General features: G+C 37.7%; 1 protein-coding gene and 1 long non-coding RNA gene across 2 annotated transcripts in view; one reads left to right on the forward strand and one right to left on the reverse strand.

Moving 5' to 3' along the window:
• The window catches only part of LOC129479573 (uncharacterized), a 58,639-nt gene extending 56,502 nt beyond the window's left edge, over positions 1-2,137 (forward strand). Inside the window, exon 8 of the long non-coding RNA XR_008656727.1 lies at positions 1,812-2,137. This is a non-coding gene — a long non-coding RNA (uncharacterized lncRNA). The remainder of the gene's footprint in view (positions 1-1,811) is intronic.
• Positions 1,174-8,977, reverse strand: MMP3 (matrix metallopeptidase 3). Its single transcript, XM_055272913.1, has 10 exons — positions 8,810-8,977; positions 8,041-8,285; positions 7,800-7,948; positions 7,537-7,662; positions 5,818-5,982; positions 5,497-5,641; positions 4,499-4,632; positions 3,940-4,099; positions 2,687-2,790; positions 1,174-1,600 (listed from the first exon to the last, which is right to left on the reverse strand). Exons 1-10 carry the CDS (start codon positions 8,912-8,914, stop codon positions 1,500-1,502), a joined length of 1,434 nt encoding a protein of 477 aa, XP_055128888.1. The 5' UTR covers positions 8,915-8,977; the 3' UTR covers positions 1,174-1,499.
• Positions 8,978-14,637: the final 5,660 nt, after the last annotated feature.

Raw genomic sequence — 14,637 nt, forward strand, 5'->3', positions numbered from 1 at the left:
CACATTTCAAAAATGGGCAAACATAAAAAATTCATCCTAACTCTTGCCCTTCCTTCACAAACTTTCTTCTCTCCAATTCTTTCCCCATCTCAGTAAATGCCGTCACCATCAGCTGTTATGCTCAAGCAAGCTCCCTAGGATTTACTTTGAACATTTCCTTTTCTCTCAAATTGCATATCTAATCCATCACCGAGTTCTGTTATCTATCTCATATCTATAGAATCTACTCTCATTCCTAACTCTCCAGTGTGCCCATGTGGTCCAAGCCATCATCTCCCCACTTAGTCTCCACACCTCCTTTCAAAACCTCCTTCAGTGCCATTCCCTCAAAAGTTCTTCTAAAACCATCTGGTTCAAAATAGATCCTCCTATTATTTTTTTCCTTTTATAACTCTCATGAAATTTACAATTGCATATTTATATTTGTGGTTATATGCATGTGTTCTTTTTGCTGGATTATAATCTCAATGAGGGCAGGGGGCTGTGTCCATTATTTTCAAGTTCTTATACCTGCAACCTAGCATAATGCCTGGCATATGGAATATGATTTGTAAATTACTCTCAGATGAATGGGTAAGTTAAAAATGGAATGAGCTCTTACCATGTACCAGGCATTGTGCTAGAGACATTACTTATGGATGATAAACCAATGTTAGAATCGTCATTTGCCAATGGGCATTTACCTCCAGGCACAGGCAGATACAAAATGAGTACAAGAGTATATTTTACCATGCGAATTGGGTAGATATGAGGAAGTTTGCTTGCTAGGTCAGGGGAGGGACATGTACTGAGGGAATTTATAAGTAAAAGGAAAATATGAAAAACAAGTTTGATTTCCTCACCCTGTAAAATGAGGTGTGCAAATGAGCCAATTTGCTATAATTACAGGATTCCCTTCACAGTTTTTCCTAGAGCCTGCTCTACAATGTCACAACCCCTCTAGATTTTTTGCCTTAGGTATGTCAGGACACATAAAATGTCTAGGTGGTAGAAATAAGCATCCTGTTTGCAGGGCTCATGAGGAGGGCAAGTGGTAGATTCTCTGCAGTCTGGAACCCATTGTGAACCCCAAGCCATGGAGACTCTAGTCTACTGGCTGAGCATGCTCAGCCCATAATGTGCCCAAATTATGAGAACAACTTGCCCTTGAAACAAACAAACACAACAATAAGATAAAATAACTGACAAATCATCTTTATTAAATAAGCAAATAGTCTACATAGATACAGTCACTTGTCTGTTGCACACAAGTACTTCCCCTTCTCTTGGGAAAGATCACTCCATGTGACAAGGTGCAAGCTAAGCAGCAGCCCATTTGAATGCCCTGTAATAACATAAAAATGACCGGCAAGATACAGAGTTCACGCTCAAGTTCCCTTGAGTGTGACTTGAGTCACAGCACAGGCAGGAGAAAATGAACATTTCAATTCACAGAGACTTAGGTGAAGAATTATTAGCTTCATTTAAAGTGCCCATATTGTGCCTTCTACATATCTCTTTCAACAATTAAGCCAGCTGTTACTCTTCAAAGTGTGCGTCACTTTCTTTGCATTTGGGTCAAACTCCAACTGTGAAGATCCAGTAAAGAAATAAAAAAACCCTGCAAATACAGACAAGGGAAATAGTAAGATATTTTTCCAAATAAAGACATTTGACAATATACAAAACTCAGAATCATAGAGAACTAAAAATAGAAAGTGTTTATAGAATTTTACTTTATGTCAGGGACTATGCCAAGCTTGTTACGTGAATTTATTTTCGTTTATTTCTGCAACAACTCTATGAGGTTGTATGTCTAACTCCATTTACAGATTGAGCAAGTTGAGGTTTAGGCAGATTTTGATGCTTCCTCAAGGTTACTCAGCAAGGAAGGATGGAGACAGCACTCCGTGCCAGCTCTGTCTGACAAGAGACAGGTTCCAGGTTACAAGGTTATTCTGCTTCCGATCAGATAAATTCTCCACTTGCTTGGAAACTCTAATCACCTATTTCTTTCTTCCCCAAAAATCCTCCTCCCTTTTCCCTGCATTGCAGCCTAGGAAGCACAGCAACTATTTCAAAACACCAGAGGACACTTTAGTGCTCTGCAAACATGGTGATCAGGTTACCTTTCAATAAAGATCATCAGCCTCCACTTACTTACCTTGAGTAGAAACAAAATCTTTTTTTTTTTTTAAACTTTGGGCACATGGAAAGGTAAGTATTTGCAAATGACTGGCATGGGCAATGACTGACAACTCAGGAAAGACAGACAAAAAATCTCCCTGGGAATTAGTAGCAGCAATAAGATGGGGTGGAGGAGAAGGCCAGCTAACCAATATTAAACCTGGCCACACCACTTGATGGGATTTTTATGCTAACATGGTAATCTGAAAGTCGAGCTTGACTTCACTTGTTAGCTCGAGATGTGAGTAAGTGACACTCGAGTACTTTGATTTTATATGCACGGTTTTATATGCATGTATAAGATAAAGTAGCGAGATTTGTGTAATTATCTTTATGGTTCCAAACAAGTAATTTTGTGAAGTAGTTCTATAATGAGTACAAATGTAGGCGAATCAAAATTTTGAGGAGGGAACTAGCCCTAAGAAACACTTGTTATTAAAAAGTTTCAATGCTCCTCTTCCCTCTGATATCATAAAATGTTTCAAGTGCTCTATGGCCAACACATCAAGTATCCTCTTACCAAATTCTTCAAAAACAGCATCAATCTTTGAGTCAATCCCTGGAAAGTCTTCAGCTATTTGCTTGGGAAAGCCTGGCTCCATGGAATTTCTCTTCTCATCAAATCTGTACCAAGTAAAAGAAACAGCTCAGCATTGCATAGAGGCCATGTTACCAAACATCTTAGATCATGTTAGGTTTAATGTGGAATTTTACTAAACTTTATAAGTACTGCAAATAAATGCCAAGCATATTTGGGACTATAGAAATATGTGACTTTAATGGTACTGCAAAGAGTTCTGAAAGCCATATCTCCATCTGGAAGAGGGGCAGCATCCTGCTGTATGTAGCACATGCTGTTTGTCATCATATTTCTTAAGCCTGGACAGAAAGAACCTTAATCATCTTTCTGTCACAAAGACATGAAAGTGTGAACATATATATAAAGTGAATTGAATCAATATCTAAAATGCAATTTTAATTCCCTACCACAATTGGCCCATATATACCTGCCATCCCCTCCCCTGCACATCTAAGTCTTCTATGGTGGCCTCCTGGGAAAAGGGATTAGGATTAGATGCAAAGCACAGTAAGTGTGTTTTTAGCCCATTGGCTGGATAGCAGATGGTCAGCCTCGATGTCTCAAAGTCTGGCCAAATGACCCAGGAATCAACCTGTCTGTGAGTGTTGGGTTGTATCCATAAACTGGACTGCTATTGATCATCATCTCTTAAATGTGCCATCATTATCAGGTAGAGGTAACAAATGGGTGAGGTTCGAGGTAGCCCTTGAAAATCATATAGTAGTGTTAGGAAGACAAAACAAACACACAATGAGGCAGTGACAAACACACAGTGAGACAGTGAGCCAAACTATAAGACAATGGGAAGGGAATGCTAAATTGTGGTCTGGGTTCTCAGAACATTTTCCCAATGGGTCTAAAGTCCATGAGAGAAAGCTGCATGGAGGTGATGAGACTTGAGCCAGGACTTGAAGGATGGGCAGGATTTGAATAGGTTGAGGAAAGAAGAGGGGGCTCCAGGCAGGTGGGGCGACAGCACCAAGGGGAGCACCAGCCAACTGCACTTGGGACTGAAAGCAGGAGAGCCTAAGGTGCTGCTGTTTTAAAGTAAGAACTTTCCCACAGTTGTCTGAAGTCCCATCCTTCCTACTAAGAGAGAAGCAGGCCTAAGGTTGGGGTGGGGGATTTCCTTAGAAAAAGAAACTAATTTCCCTAATTAGGCTCCATACAAAGTCGTTTCTCTTGCATCTCACCTCCAGTATTTGTCCTCTACAAAGAAATATGTTTTCTTCTTTTCCTTATCAGAAATGGCTGCATCGATTTTTCTAACGGTTGGAGGGAAACCTAGGGTATGGATGCCTCTTGGGTATCCAGCTTGTACCTCATTTCCTCTGATGGCCCAGAATTGATTTCCTGTTAAATATAAATAATTCACAGTCATATTGAACTATAACAGTTAAGCCCTTTTGCTTTAGAAATACACTTTAGCATCTTTGATTTTCATGGTAAAGTAGTAGCCCAAATTTTAGATTTAGTCACCAGCTCACTGTGGGCTTTTCACAAAAATTTGCAGACTGAATGAATGATCTAAGGTCAAATGAGAGAATTTACAACTCTGGGTAATTTATCTTCTTGTCTTTATTTTTATCATCTATAAAATATAAATACAATGATATCAGCCCTGGTTATTTCTTCATTACCTTTAACTACTGTACTAGTCAGAACTTGTAGTAGGGAAAATTAAAGTGTTGTTCAATTTCTTATGAGAGGGTTTACTTTGGCAAGTTAAACAAATGATGATACAATAATTACCTTTAAAAACGAAAACAAGGTCCTTGCTAGTAACTTCATATGCGGCATCCACGCCTGAAGGAAGAGATGGCCAAAATGAAGAGATCAAATACAATTCAGGTTCAAGCTTCCTGAGGGATTTGCGCCAAAAGTGCCTAAAATATATGTAAAAAGAAATGTAAATTGAAAAACAGTCTTTCACCTTTAGAATATTTTCCTCACCGTCTTGCCTCACCCAGCTTCCCCCATTCTCTCATCTTCTAGGCTGGATGACAGATAGAAATCAGGTATACTGCCATTAGAAAATTTCTTTCCTTTTTCTTCAGAAGACTGCAGTGAGTCTCCTGTCATAGATTTCCAGAGTAATGTCTTCTATGAAAGAAAAATTATTCTATCGTGCAAATGAATTAGCCCAGCATAAGCTTTAATTACCTGCAATGTGTGCAAAACAGTGTGTGTGCTATACCCTCTTCCAAAAGCTAGGCAGTGTGTGTATACGTGTATGTGCTGTATAAATATATTCTTGTATGTGTGTAGAAAGATTCTGGAAGGATGCACAAAAAGTCTTGACTCTGGATGAATACAGGGAGAACTGGGAACTAAAATTTTTAATTTTCTTCTCATTTGTGCTCTTTGAATGTTTGTCGTGTGCATATTGATCCATCAGTAAGTAAATTACTTGATTAAATGTAATGTTGATCCTGATGTCATTTTTAAAGGAAGTAAAAATAAAATTATTATTCGAAAGATCTACTCATGCCTTTTGAAAAGTAACCATGACTTAAGACATTTGGAAACAGCAATTAGAAGATAAGAACCAGGTCAGCCTGTGCCTTCAAAAATGAACCTGACAATTTTAGGAAAATGTGGGAAAAGGCAGCACCAGATCTAAATGATTCCAAGCTCAGAAGAAACGTTTTTGTTTTAAATGTTTAAGAATCTCTATCAAGTTTCTGCGTGTTTTCCTTTCTAAGCATTGTAGATTAAAATGGTAGGAAAATATAATTTTTCAACCTGACCTGTCTTTAAAGATCAGGATTTCTCCCCTCAGAGTGCTGACGGCATCAAAGGACAAAGCAGGATCACACTTGGCTGGCGTCCCAGGTTCTGGAGGGACAGGTTCCGTGGGTACCAGGGGGGTCTCAGGGGAGTCAGGGGGAGGTCCTAAAGGGAACATTAGGGGAAATGTGGTATGTTTCAATATATGCCCATTTGTATGCTTTCCAAACATTCTCACGGTGCTTTGAACTAAATCATAAATACTTTATGTAGCATTTGAAAGCTCTTCTGAAGACCATCGTTGCAAAACTACAATGGCTGATTTCCCCAGTGTCACTCACCATAGAGGGACTGAATGCCATTTATATCATCTTGAGACAGGCGGAACCGAGTCAGGTCTGTGAGTGAGTGGTAGAGTGGGTACATCAAAGCTTCAGTGTTGGCTGAGTGAAAGAGACCCAGGGAGTGGCCAATTTCATGAGCAGCAACGAGGAATAAATTGGTCCCTATTTAAGAAATCAAAAACAATAGTTACTTATTTTTTAAATACATGTACATTATACAGGTCTGCTGTGCATTGTATTGGATTTTACTTCTTGGAACCACACAGGGCCTTTTACACCTTGTTTGTTGGTTAATTGAACAATTGACTAATTACACACTTAATGGAAAGCTAAGTGTATTTTAAAACTCATACCTGAAATCAATCTTTGAGATTGATTTCCCAGTTACATCCACTTGCCCCCCACAGCCCCAAACTCACCCCCAGCCTCACGAGCATATTAACTCCAGAAGAACTACGTCCCTTTTCTTGTACTCAGGAATGGAATGAACCCACTTGTTTAGCGTGTCAAATATTTACCTTCATTTGTCAATGCAAAGCTGAACACTGTTTTAATATATTTACATTTGCCATTTGCAGTCTCAGTTAAAGGAAACTATATTCATATTAATTCATAATGTCTCAGCCTCATCATCATGAAGTACATGTTGAGACCAAAAACATGAATAAAGATATATGTCATAGGATTTGCAAAATTGGTTTAAAACACAGTACGCCCAATCATGTCTAGCATTTGTCACACAACAGATTTAGAATACATAAACACTGGCTTTATTCAAAATTTTTTCCTCCATTTTTTAAAAACACCCGTAATGCTAAAATTGGGAAGCATTGGGTAATTATGATCAATATAGTAAGTAAATCTACATTACTTTTGCTAGTATTACTTGTGTAACTTGTGATGCTAGGAACAATCTCATTTGCGAGTTTACAGGAAGGTTTCTTTACAAGAATTCGTTAACCAAATCAAGAATTTTATCCAGGACTAAACTCACATTTGTACGTCCTACAGAGGTTTACATTTTCATTATAAATCCCAGTTAAAGCTCAGACATAGTATTAATTGTTTTTCTATTTTTTTAGAAGTAGTGTTAATTGTTTTAGCTGATTTTTTGGAAAACTTTGGATGTCATTCCCCAAAATATGCAGTTACAAACTGAGCAACATTCTTCTACCTAAACAGTTTGAACGTTGTATTTGAGAGTTAGTCTTTTCCTTCAGAACGAGCCCATAATTTTCTTTTAACCTAAAAGTACTAAAATAATGCCTCAGCCAGAAAAAAAAAAAAGAGAATCCCAGTTTCTGAAATTTAATTCTGATTTCTGGTTTGAAGAGTAAAGAAGTAAATGGAGGAAATTACATAAGCAACGTCCAGAGCACATTTTAATGTAGATTCAGTGCAATATACTATCCCTTGAATGTTTGCATTTTGATATGAGAAATTTTTCTTAATAATGGTTACCCCTAGATCACAAAGATCCACAGTCATTAAAGAAATACTTAATGATATTTCCTATATTGTGCTTACCAATGTAGGAAAACTGTTAAAGCATCTGAAAATATTTTCAATAATAATTAAAACAAAAATATATTCTGCTGATCTCTGATCCACTGGAAAATCCAGAACATCTCATTTCTTGAGCATTCTTGGTTATTAAGAGATTTCTACATATAAAAAAATTAATGCCAAAATCATTCTGAGAGATGTGTAACTAACCTGTTGTATCCTTTGTCCATTGTTCATCATCATCAAAGTGGGCATCTCCATTAATCCCTGGCCCAGGGGCATAGGCATGGGCCAAAACATTTCCAGGTCCATCAAAAGGGTAAAAGTCTCCATGTTCTAGTAGGAAAAAAATTTATTGGAAAGATACGTAATGAGAATCCCTTTTGGGCCTTCTCCAGTACACCACCACCAGATAGATGAATGGATATGCTTCACGTATTTTTTATTTTGTTTTGCTTTTTTTCTTTTTTTACCTCTAACTGCAAAAGAGATCATTATATCAGCCTCTCCTTCATACAGCCTGGAGAATGTGAGTGGAGTCACCTCTTCCCAGACTTTCAGAGCTTTCTCAATGGCAGAATCAACAGCATCTTTTGGCAAATCTGGTGTATAATTCACAATCCTGTAGGAGAAAAATTGAAGCGGATGCTATTTTCTCCTGTGATATAGTTTATAAAATTCCAATCTTATGTGAAAACCTCTCTGAACCATTACCTGTATGTAAGGTGGGTTTTCCTCCACTTCGGAATGCCAGGAAAGGTTCTGAATTGACCAACGTCAGGAACTCCACACCTGGGCTTGCGCATCACCTCCAGAGTGTCAGAGTCCAGCTTCCCCGTCACCTCCAACCCAAGGAACTTCTGCATTTCTCGGATTTTTTTAACAACAGGACCACTGTCCTTTCTCCTAACAAACTGTTTCACATCTTTTTCGAGGTCGTAGTAGTTTTCTAGATATTTCTAACAGAATAAGTATAGTTTTTAGGTCATTCTTACAATTTTTACTGTAGCTATCTATTTATAATAAGTTTTTGCAGTTGCTCACTTTTCTTAATCTATTTGGAGTATTTCTCTAGTTTGCTGAAATAATGCCAAATTTTATAATATGATACTAGCAACATATTTAGCTAAAATTACGTTGCATTAAAAAAAAAAAAACTGAAGCTGTTCCAAAGCAAGATATGGTTCATCCACTCTCCACTTGTTATTCATGTGCCTTAAGCCCCAGTGCTGCTACTGCTATGGTGTTGTGTGATCTTAAGAAAACACCTAACATTTCTGGCTTTTGTTTCTTCCTACATAAGAGGAGAAGCCCAAATGGTGTGATAATGAGACCTTTTCCACTTCCAACACTCTATAACTCTATTCTTGAACTGTTCCTACACAGTAAGTTCAAGCATTCTATGTGGGTTTTAAGACACACGGAATGGTTTGAGCTTACTGTGGAAGCTCCCCACCTGGCCAGGTCAGTTAGTGTTAATTACCTGAACAAGGTTCATGCTGGTGTCCTCACCCCTTGCAGCTCCATCCAACGGATAGGCTGAGCAAACTGCCACGCACAGCAACAGTAGGATTGGAAGACTCTTCATTTCCACTGGCTTTACTTAGCTCTATGTTGTCTCTGTGCCTTGCTGTCTCGCCTGCCTCCTTGTAGGTCCAACCTCGGGAGCCTAGCTTTTAAAGAGTGACAGTGTTTGTTTGGATCACCCACAGCTTGACTCATCCTTGCTTTCATCCAAATGGCAGCAGGACCATTTCCAAAAATTCCAAATTCAAAGTAGGATGATACAACCTACTTTACTAATTTCTCTCAACCTTCCCAATTTTGCAAGGCAACATAGTGATTAATCTCCAGGAAGTGCTTCCTGTCTTGGTAGAGGAGAAAACTGGAGCATTTTTTTTCTTCTGGAAAAATTGACTGGAATTCACTAGACAATTTATGTTTGTGTTTTTGAGAGAAGAAGTAGGTTGACTTGGTAAAAATCAGAATTGTGCAGAACTTTTAAAAGCAGTTTTATTTTAAGAAAGACATTATAAAAGCAAATAAAAGATGTAAGTGGAAAGTGTACATATATAGCTATAGTCTGTACTATATACGATTGTACTCAAAACATAGAAGATAATATCTAGAAGAAATTTAGAAGGGGTGATTTATTTTTTTGAATCTGATTTGTAATGCCTGCTATTGACTGTGGCTGGATTTGCTGGTTCTTGAGGAGGAAAACCTCATGGGCAATATAGAACAAAGAGGGTCTGTGAAAAAGAAGGAAGTATATTCCCTTTGGGTTGGTTTTAATTCTGTACCCAATTTATTAATGGGTGATGGGCCCATGTAGCTGCTCCATAAATAGTTGTAGAATTGAAATGAATTACATTGCTCACTGGACTGAAATTCTCTCTGTCCTTGTCTTCTATACGTGTCTTATTCTCTTTCAATCTTTTCCCCTCTTCCCTAAATTCAAATTAGCAGATGCTTTGAAGTTAAAGAACAGAATCCATCCTAAATTCTCTCCTCAAGCTCTTCTGTTTTCTTCCTTTCCTTTCTATTCTGTTTCTTTGTCAAGTAAAGTGTTGCTCACATTATTGGTGTGTAATAAATCCTTGAACACAAGACTCTAAACATATTCAGAGGAAGACATTTTGTAAAACTTTTATAGTCCTTTTGCCACCTGCCACCATCCATCTCCTCAACGCTTCCCTGGTCACATTTTGTTTGTTCTTTCTTTCTTTGCTGACTTGCTTATTTGTTTGCTAAAGGGAAGACTATCTTGGGAGTAAGAACTCAGTAGAATGATGGATGCGAATGTGCATTTATTAGACCTTTAATAAGTGCCCATTTTGCTTCCTCTCATTTACATCTCTTTCGCATTTTCTTCTTTGCTTTATTTTTTGTGTGTTTCTTAATAAACATTGGAGAGATTTTACCCAATAAGTTTAAAGGGATTTCTCTGTGGCAGTAAGATCCCTATGACTGAACATGCCCACACAGGTGATAGCCACTTGGCAGGGGGCTATACATCACATTTAAGCCTTCATTTTTAGACTAAGTTCTGTCTAAATACTTTTTCAAATTTTATTTAAAAAATAGAGACAGAGGTTTCACTATGTTGCCCAGGCTGGCTTCGAGCTCTGGGCTGAAGTGATTCTCCTGCCTCAACCTCTCAAAGTGCTAGGATTACAGACATGGGTCACTGCACCTGGCCTAAAGACATTTTAAAACTAGTATCCTATGGTTCTCCATTCCTTTGAGGGGGAAAAAAGAACATGTCTTGTCCTGATTGAAATAAAGGGAAAATATTTGGCCACACTGATATGAGGACAAGGAGAACAGAGTGGTGGCAGTGATGTGAATTCCAGGAAGAAACAGTGGAGCCCAACAGATAAAATATTGAGAGGTTAAAAGCGTAGGAGCTGTGGCAGCTCTAATTCCTTCTAGATTAAGGTTTATCCTTTGTAAATTTTCTCTGGAGTTATAACTTATAAAACATATTTAAAGTTTAGAGGAAAGCCTGATAGATAATATGTTTGCTTTTCCAACTGTTAAGATGTGATTGGCAAAATGGGCCATGCTGTTCCTGAACTAAATACAAAAGTTTGCCATATTTTAAAACAGCTTCAATGACTTCCCTGGAAGATGTTTCCCAAGTCCCAGGAAGAGTCATTAATTATTGTTCAATGGTACCTTGTACCTGCCTCTGCTACTGTATTTTCCACACTGAACTGTAGTGAAATGGTTTATCTGTCTCTCTCATTCTAATGTAAGCTACTTGAGGGTATGGACCATGCCTCATTTGATTCTGTATTCCCAGTACTTAGCATGGTATCTGATATATAGTAGGTAACCAAAAATTACTTAGAGAATTTAATAATATATTAGTTATGAGTGAAAGGCTCACAGCAAATGTCAAACAGGTAAATTAAAAGTCAAAAAATCCACAAATCATGCAGATGTTTCTAGATTTGCAGATTCTACATGTCATATATACTAAATACTCTAAAAACTAAATTTTTAAAAAGTTGTATTTCCACAAGAAAAGATCAAGCTATCATCTAAAGTCTCTCTAATATATAATTGAAGTCCTCATTCATATGTCTGCATAACACTCAAACTAATCTTGTAGTTTTCTAATCGTGCATGAGATAGTCAAATTGCATTTTGTAGAGTATGTTTTAATAACCAATGTCGTAATGAGAAGGAATAGGTAAAATTAAAGAGCAACTGAGTGTAAGAAGGAAGGGAGGGAGAAGGAGGGAGAAGAGAAGTGGGGAGGAAGAGGAGGTGAGGGGAGGAGGAGAGCAAACACTCCAGCTGTAGAGGGAGGAGCTGAATACCAGGGGAAAAAAGTGGGCATTTCCAGCAAGAAATGAAAATGACTGTTCCACAGAACAATCATTTGTTATATGATTAAATAAATACAAGGGTCAGATAATAGCTAGTTTTATAAATCTGACCTCCTAGGGATCAGAGGCTTAGAATTAAATTTACGTTCAGTCTAATCCTTTGATTTAAAAACTGGCAGTGATCCCAGGTAATATTCTATCTCGTAACTTTTCACATTTGTCTTCCTATTTGTCACACTTCTCCATGACTAATCAGACATGATTGTGCAGGATCCTTGCTACCTCTAGCTGATAACTGACACAATCATTATTTCAGCTATACATTCATTTATCAAGTGTCTGAGTCTCAAGGGCTTCAGAATACCCAAACTAAGAGTGTAGATTTGGAGATAAAGTTTAGAAAATTTTAATTAAGTAAAAAAAGTGAACAAACTAGCTATTTAAAAGCAGGAAAGAAAGAAGAAAGGAAGGAAGGGAAGGAGGGAGAGGAAGGAAGGAAGGAAGGAGGGAGGGAGGGAGGGAGGGAAGGAGGGAGACAGGGAGGGAAGGAGGGAAAAAGGGAATATAACCTAGCCAAGGAAAGAATCCCCTACATAATTAATTCTATAAGAAATAGGCCTGGTATGGTGGCTCCCGCCTATAACCCCAGCACTTTGGGAGGCTGAGGTAGGAGGATCACTTGAGCCCAGAAGTTGAAGACCTGTCTAGGCAACATAGGGAGACCTCAGCACCACAAAAAAATAAAAATAATTAGCCACTTGTGGCAGGGCGCACCTGTAGTCCCAGCTATTTGGGAAGCTGAGGCAGGAGGATCACTTGAGCCCTGGAAGTGAGCTGTGATAGTGCCACTGCACTCCAGCCTGGGCAAGAGAGAAAGACTCTGTCTCAAAAAAAAAAAAAAAAGTAAAAAGTTGTACAGGAATTAAGCAGAAGGTGCTTGCTTACTTTAGGTGTTTCCTTTAGAAAAACTCATAGATAAAGTAGCAGATAAAGTGAGCTTGGAATGATCTGTAAATGGAGGAAAAATCACTTCTTGGCCTTTTGGCTAAGAACTAGGGTGGAAATGGAGGAAAATTCAGTAACAGAGTATACAAGTATGCAGAGTCAAGAGTCTATATGGAAAACATCAAAGAGTTACTTTTTATTGAAATAAAAGGTATGTGAAAGGTAATAATGAAAAATAAAAAATAAAGTTGTGAAAAGACAGGTTGGAGTCCAGTCATAGAAGACCATTAGTCTGTAGCTAAGGTGCTTAGAGTTTATTCCATTGTTGGTGGAAAGTCATGTGATATGGTCTGGCTGTGTCCCCAACCAAATCTCATCTTGAATTGTAACTCCAACAATTCCCACGTGTCATGGGAAGAATCTGGTGGGAGGTGATTGAATTATGGGGGTGGGTCTTCCCTGCGCTGTTCTCATGATAGTGAATGAGTCTCATGAGATCTGATGGTTTTAAAAATGGTAGTTTCCCTGCACAAGCACTTTTTTTGCCTGCTGTCTTCCATGTAAGACATGACTTGCTCCTCCTTACCTTCTGCCATGATTACAAGGCTTTCCCAGCCACGTGGAACTGTAAGTCCATATTAAACCTCTTTTTCTTCCCAGTCTCTGGTATATCTTTATCAGCAGTGTGAAAACAAACTAATACACTAGTTTCTACAAAACATTTTAAATAAATTTTACATACTTAAATAAAATGTTAAATGTTTATTATAGAAAATTTAGAATATATAAAAAAGTACAAAGAAGAAAATAAATCTTTTATAGTCTTGACCCAAAAAGAAAAACACTACTAACACTATTAACTATGTATTTCCTCTAATTTTTTTATACCTGCGTATTCTTTTTCACATCATGCTGATCATGGGAGTTTATAAAATTTCATTTATATTTTCCACAATTTTGAATTTCACTAGCTGGACAGAAGTACTAATAAGGCAACATATTCCATCTGAATTATAGGGCCATGTTGCTCAGACTGGTCTCGAATTCCTGGGCCTGAGTGATTTGCCTATCTTGGCCCCCCAAAGTGCTAGGATTGCAGACATGAGCCACTATGCCTAATAATAAAATATTTTGATACTGGTATGCAATGTGTAGCAATCACATTGGGGTGAATGGGGATATTCACCACCTCAAGCATTGATCATTTCTTTGTGTTAAAAACATTCCAATTTATTGTTTAGTTATTTTAAAATGTACAATAAATTATTGTTGACTGTAGTCACCCTGTTGTGCTACCAAATACTATACATACTCATTCTAACTATATTTTTGTACCCATTAACCATACCCACTCCCACCACCCCCCACTACCCTTCCCAGCTACTAGTAACCCTCATTCTACTCTCTATCTCCATGAGTTTAATTGTTTTAATTTTTAGATCCCACAAATAAGTGAAAACATGTGAAGTTTGTCTTTCTGTGCCTTGCTTATTTCACTTAACGTAATGTCCTCTAGTTCCATCAGTGTTGTTGCAAATGACAGGTCTCATTCTTTTTCATGGTTGAATGGAACTCCACTGTGTATATGTACTATATTTTATTTATCAATTCGTCTGTTGATGGACACAGGTTGTTTCCAAATCTTAGCTATTGTGAATAGTGCTGCAGTTAACATGGAAGTGTAAATATCTCTTTGACATGTTGATTTCATTTCCTTTAGATAAATATTCAGTAGTGGAATTGCTGGATCATATGGTAGGTCTATTTTTAGTTTTTTGAGAAACTTCCATACTGTTCTCCATGGTGGTTGTACTAATTTACATCCTCACCAAGGATGTATGAGGGTTCCTGTTTCTCCACATCCTTGCCAGAATTTGTTATTGCCTGTTTTTTGGGAAAAAATGCCATTTTTACTGGGGTAAGATGATATCTCATTGTAGTTTTGATTTGCATTTCTCTGATAATCAGTGTTGAGCACTTTTTCGTATCACATAGCTTTTCATAGTTGAAATCAGACTATATATTC

This window comes from Symphalangus syndactylus, chromosome 3, assembly GCF_028878055.3.
Source record: "Symphalangus syndactylus isolate Jambi chromosome 3, NHGRI_mSymSyn1-v2.1_pri, whole genome shotgun sequence".
In the NCBI taxonomy this organism is placed as follows: Eukaryota; Metazoa; Chordata; class Mammalia; order Primates; family Hylobatidae; genus Symphalangus; species Symphalangus syndactylus.